Genomic DNA, 5,982 nt, shown 5'->3' on the forward strand with positions numbered 1-5,982 from the left:
TATTTGTTGAAAACTACACTTAAGAGAATGAAGGGATAATGAAATAATATTATAAAGGATTTTCATTTATATAACATTCTTCTCTCTAAACCTCAGTGGATTGCTTCTCTTGGAATAAAAATAAGAGTAAGGGTTGTTAGATACAGGAGAAGTCGATAAAATATATCTAGAAATTAAATAATAATTTACATCTTGGTTCTAAACTCTGCTCTGAAACTCAGCCCGGTCTAGCCAATTTAACCAGTCAGACTGAGACTTGGGGCTTTCTTTGAGTTGGGTTACCACTTTCAACTGTTTTCAAAATCTTTAACTTGATTGTCGGCAAACGAGGGGCTATCAAGTGTTAAGGTTAGAGGAATTTTGTAGAATAGAGGTCGGTGGTTCGAGGGGTGGTGTCTGATTGAATTTTGGACACTGGAATCAGCCGAAATTTGGTTGGAAAAATCAACCCAATTGTAGCGACATATGTGAGTCACGAGGAGCTACCAAGCGCCAATTAGAGGGGTTTTGTAGGGTGGAAGTTGGTGGTTCATGTGATTGTGTCGGATTGAATTTTGGCTGCCAGAATTTGGCCAAAAAAAGTGAAACTCTAATTGTCACAGGAGTGTGTTTGATAGATTTCAAACCTATAGGGGTTAATAGTACTTTTTCAAAGGTAAGGTATGTTTGCTAGATTTTAAACTTATTGAATCACCGGTAAGTCACCAGTTTAACCGGTCACCTGGGACCCAACCCCTTGGTTGGATGACACCTGGAGTCAATTTCAAAACACTGGTTCTAAGCTTTTTTTTTTCAAGTGTATATAAACAGTAATTGTGATGTAACCATTAAAAAAAGGTCGTTTCAATGTGTGTTATTGCTATAAAATAAAAGGCTTGCTTATTTTAACGTACTTTATGCACAAATAGACATCGACATCATGTCAAAGCAAAATTTGCTTCATATACAAAAATCATTTGGCAAAGAAATTATAAGCATGGGTTTGAAATTAATGGTTCTATGAACATTTGGATGGGATAATATATTAACACGTTGGTGTTGGACCCATGTTTTTATTCTTCTGCTTTTCTTCAACTATTAAGCACGGCCTCGAAAGTCAAAAACCCACCCAATCTTCAGCAATTACCTTAACTTCTAAGATTCAATAACATCAGAAACCATTTCTTGTACTACTCTTATATCAAATTTCAGCATCATCTCCATAAGGTTTTAGCAAGACCAGCTTTAGCTTTCTTGTGGGAAAAGGCAAAATAATGGCTGCTCACCCAACAGATGGATACATTTGTCAACGCAGTGGTTGCAATTTGTATCAATTTTGTTTGCGAAAGCCATGCTGTGTTCCACTGATATTGCTTTGTTTCTTATATTTTCATATATACCAAGTCTTAATTCAATTTGTTCTTTCATAAAAATATGTTTATTCTTCAGCCAAGGTCATTAATTATCAATCGATTTGAATTGAATTCCCAATTCAAAAGATAGCACAACTGCAGACACTAAGCTGTGATCACAAAAGAGAAAGCAAAGATAATATACAGGAGTCAGTCTTCTTTCGCAATAAGTGGCAATCATAGTTTAGTACTGCTGTTTGTCCTTGAGAAATTGAAGTGATATGATACTTACTCCAATTAGGGTTCATAAATGGCAGTTTTGAAAGGCCATATCAACCCGGGTTGAAGCTGTAATTGGCTATGAACAAAACAAAACCTTAAAACAAGAAAAGAAGACATTACAAATTCATACACATTAACTCTCAAAGAATACTGTGCATTCCTTCTCCCCCAAACTAAATCTATTTCTTTTCACATGACACACCCATTCTTCAATCCACAGATGTTCATTTCAGTCATCTCAAGCACAGAAGATATAGGTAACCTTCTAATTAATAGAGTCAATAGTATTTAACTACAGAAACACACGAGTGAAATAGACTTCTACAAGTTGGAAGATTAGGAATTGACTTTTAATAATAATTGATTCTTTTTTCAAAGGTTCAAAGATGACCAATTCTACATTTTGTTTTTCTTCAAAAACTAGCTACCATAATAACAAATTGTCCAGGCATCAACCACCATTGACCAAATGGGTGTACAAGGAGCAAAAATACTTCACAAGGACAAGTGAAAACCTCCCAACTATTACAACCTACTTGACAAGTAAATGTTGTGAGATAGGCAGCCTTACCTGACCATTTGACATATAATTCCACGCAAATATAATTAAAACATCAGTCAATTACACTCCATTATTCTGATTAACAGCTCATAGTCCTATAGTAAATACAGGGTTAAATTAAGAAACAATCTTTCTGCTTCACAATCAAGTCTTCAAAGGGCAATCAGTTCAGGTACTATTTATGGCAAATGGTGTTTAATTCATGGCTGTATAAAAGAACTAATAAAGAGATAAAGGTCCATATCTTATGATTTGAGTTGACACAAAAAGACCATTGAAAAAACTGAAGAAGTTATAGGAATAGATAAAATTACATTGCAACAAGTTGGTTACTTTTCTTTTCCTATTTGTAACAGACATGCTTAACCAGTTGGCAAATGGTGGCATAAAATAGAGGAGGAATATTACAAAAAATCTGAAATCATATGAAGAATAGCCGAATAGGGCAGGAAATTCTTAATGCATACTTCAATAATTCCCAAATACTGCTCTCCATATGTAGTTAAGTTTCTTGTCACTTGACAATAACTTGACCAAGGGAAAGATAGAAAAATTTGAACAACATCATAACAAAGACGAGTTGTTTGGACATGCTTTTGTCCCAAGATGAACGACTTTTAAATATATAACCAAAATGAGACCTAAGCCAGATAGGTAATTGACAAACAACTTCAAAGTAAGTTGGAAAGGTCACAATATTAGATGTTGCAAGAATGAAGTAGAAGATGCTAGATGTTGCAAGAATGGCCTTATATCTAAATGGACAAACAAAATTAGACACATTTGGATAGGAACGTCGCTTCATATCAAATTCAGCCACGAACCCTAGAGCCCCAACATGTATAAATTATCAAATTAATTCAACTTGCAGAGGGACAAACCAAGTTGGGAATATCCTTCTGTACCACAATTAATGATGCCAGTGTATTCACTTTACCATTCAACTTGGATAACCGAAACGACCATGGTGGGGAAAATTCGGATGAATCAACCCCACCATCTCTCTATTGTTCTCCCCCACTCCGTACCTATCTATATCTGCTAATGCAAAGAGCTTTTATCAATCATTACCGAAGAAATTTAAATTTCAACCATAATAGTATTGAGTTTTCAAACCATGTCTCATCAAAAATTGAACACATTAAGGCATAAGATGACATAAAATTAATTTGGTAAGCTTACCATAACAGAAGAGAGCCATGAATTTCAGTAGCACCAACTCCATTTTTCATGACTATAGCTGCTATTCCTACATCATAAAAAGCTACATTCTTCCACAAGGAAAAGTTGATTAGAGAGTGGAAACCAAGACAACCAACGAGTACTCAAAACATGGCAAAACCTAACTAAAGTCATCACTTGATCAGGATTCACAAAGATAAAGAAACCTAGCTAACCTTCCTTGCTATGCTTATACATTGAACTATCAGTACATTTTGCACAAAACCAGTCAGCAAAAAAGCCCCTTCTATCATTCTCTCCTCCATCACCCTCTCAGCCTCTTTCTGATTAGTTAAACGGAGGCGGGCGAGGAGGCGGAGCCCAAAATACATCATGAGGCATTTGTCCATTAGGCAGCAAATTAGGGGGCAGATTATACATAGGCATAGGCATTGTTGTTGAACCACCTTGCTCACCGCCCAAAATCTGGGACTGACCACCACCACTACCTCCTCCTCCACCTCCACCTCCTCCACCACCACCACCACCACCACCACCACCACTATTACTTCCATTCCCTTGCTGTTGCAAGCCCTGAGACTGTCCAATTGACCCTCCACCACCAGCCTGTTCCCCTTCATCTTCAACAGGTAACCTCTCATATGTAGCATTAGTAAACGTAGCTGCTATCACCATCACTGGCCCTGACGCCATTAAAGCCCCCATCACAGTTCCCCCTACCACCTGACCTTGTCCACCCGCTAAATACACGGTTAAGCCCGTAGCTCCCGGTGGCGATGGCGCCGGCAAAAACGCACCAGATAATGATAAAATCTCGAACCTTCCATGGAGAGTGATAACCCCACCGGGTGCTGCTGGTTGTCTGAGTGTGACATTGGTCACAATGCCACTTCCACTTAAGATGGAGACGCCACGGTGGCGGCGCTGAGCGAAATTCGCGATGCTCTCAACGATGTCAGTGCCGCTTGTGATTTCAAGAACGTGGCTACGGAGAGAGTTAGGGCTTTCTTTGGTAATAACAATGGGAGGTTTTGGTTTATTCCTTGAACCAGGTGGTCTTCCTCTGGGTCGACGAGAGGAGGAGCCGGAACCCGGTTCGATGGTTTCAAGGCCCAAGTTTTGGTCTTCAGATTCGTTGTTGTCACGGCTGTCTTCTTGGTCATCTTGGTGTTGTTGCTGGTTGTGGGTGGTGGCGTTAGGGCTATTGGTGTTGGCGTTGTTTGCATTAGTGTTACTGGTGTTTGTGGCGCTATTTGGGTTGTTGTCTATGAATTCTTGCTCTCTTCTTGGACCGAGACGACTTAGACCGCTATGTTCTTCTTCTGGATTTCTCAAGTGAAGACTCGGAGGTGGAGTTATTGGATCAACACCCCTCATTGCTATATTTCCAGCCCACCAGCGATTAGCCATGATTGGTTCTCGAGAATCAATATAAGAAGAGAAGAAAAATTAGTCCTCTATGATCGCCTTTGTTCTTGTTTAGCTTTACTTCCTTGCTGCTTTGTTGAACAATGGGATGATGATGAAAAGCACCAAACAATGAGAAGTCGGATAAAAACTCTCGGATTCTTTTTCCTCTTTGATCTTTGTTTGTTTCCAGCTGTAGATTGAGAGATCTCTGAAATAAAAAACGCAAATCCAATAGATATAATCCAAAACCTTATCCCTTTTTTCCTTTTCTCACCCAAAAATCAGCCAAACCCATCTAGCCATGTTGCATGAATCAGACATTAGAGATATGGGTTCCCCTTGTTTTGCATGAAAACCCTAACCATTAGCCTCCAAATTCCAAAAATCAGATCCCACAAACCCCTCACTTCACATAAACCCCTTTCCCTAGACCCCCCAAAAAAATCAAAGATATAATAACTCATTCACTCTTTAACAAGCTTAAAACCCCCACACCCCTGAAACATAGAGAGTTACGTGTCTATACAATACGAGTGTAGTAAAAAAAAAAGTTGAATAATTTGGTGGTCAGGAGAAGAGAAAGTCTGTACCTCTTTAGACAAAGAATCCGCTCAAGTACGATTACTCTTCTGCGGGACCTCCAGTTCTCTCTGTTACTTTCTGTGTTTCATACTGTTTTAGGGCGTCCGTTAAAACACAACTTAATATTAACACACTTTCCCCTTGGCTGGCGTACGATAAGGATTCGTGTATCACTCTAAATAGGTAAGCGGTTTTGCAGAGAATGGTTTTTCTTTGTCCCCCATGTATCCAGTTTTGTGCTATACAGGTTTCAACTCAATCCACAAACCCAAGTTCAATGAGCCCTAGTCCAACTCCTCTACAACAAGAAACAAAATAAACACCCCCTACTGATCTTTATCCAATAGAAGAAAAGACAGAGCCACCCTTGCCCCTACCACGTGGGGAAGTATAATTGGGGGAGAAGGAGGTTCTCGAAATTGGGAAAGTGTAGAAGAAAAGAAGAAAAAGATAGAGGAGGAGGAGGAATAGCTCGAAGCATTTGGTAAGAAGTGGACTAAATTTCTGAATCTTGAATGGTGTGGGGTAACGTGCGCATGAGAGAGAGAGAGAGAAGGAGATGGGTAGTGGGAACACGTCACTGTCTTCAAGTCCCGACAAGGTATCGAATGCCAAGGTCTGCAACATGTCACC

General features: G+C 39.2%; 2 protein-coding genes across 5 annotated transcripts in view; one reads left to right on the top strand and one right to left on the bottom strand.

Moving 5' to 3' along the window:
- Positions 1-1,042: 1,042 nt before the first annotated feature.
- Positions 1,043-5,893, bottom strand: LOC116109134 (AT-hook motif nuclear-localized protein 15-like). 4 transcript variants are annotated; one of them, XR_004124736.1, is made up of 2 exons: positions 3,358-5,893; positions 1,043-1,501 (listed from the first exon to the last, which is right to left on the bottom strand). XR_004124736.1 is itself a non-coding variant. In XM_031395362.1 (2 exons), the coding sequence occupies exon 2, from the start codon at positions 4,765-4,767 to the stop codon at positions 3,685-3,687; it is 1,083 nt and encodes a 360-aa protein (XP_031251222.1). In that variant the 5' UTR covers positions 4,768-4,975; positions 5,358-5,893; the 3' UTR covers positions 3,296-3,684. The 4 variants fall into 4 exon arrangements, 2 of the variants coding, with proteins under 2 accessions (XP_031251222.1, XP_031251221.1); XR_004124735.1 differs by lacking the exon at positions 1,043-1,501 and adding an exon at positions 2,926-3,213; XM_031395362.1 differs by lacking the exon at positions 1,043-1,501 and having other exon boundaries at positions 3,296-4,975; positions 5,358-5,893.
- A 15-nt stretch (positions 5,894-5,908) lies between these two features.
- LOC116109115 overlaps positions 5,909-5,982 on the top strand; it is an 11,369-nt gene continuing 11,295 nt past the window's right edge. The window contains exon 1 of the mRNA XM_031395351.1: positions 5,909-5,965. Coding sequence (XP_031251211.1) covers positions 5,909-5,965 — 57 coding nt within the window. The remainder of the gene's footprint in view (positions 5,966-5,982) is intronic.

The sequence above is a fragment of the Pistacia vera genome, unplaced genomic scaffold (genome assembly GCF_008641045.1).
Source record: "Pistacia vera cultivar Batoury unplaced genomic scaffold, PisVer_v2 Contig572, whole genome shotgun sequence".
Lineage (NCBI taxonomy): Eukaryota > Viridiplantae > Streptophyta > Magnoliopsida > Sapindales > Anacardiaceae > Pistacia > Pistacia vera.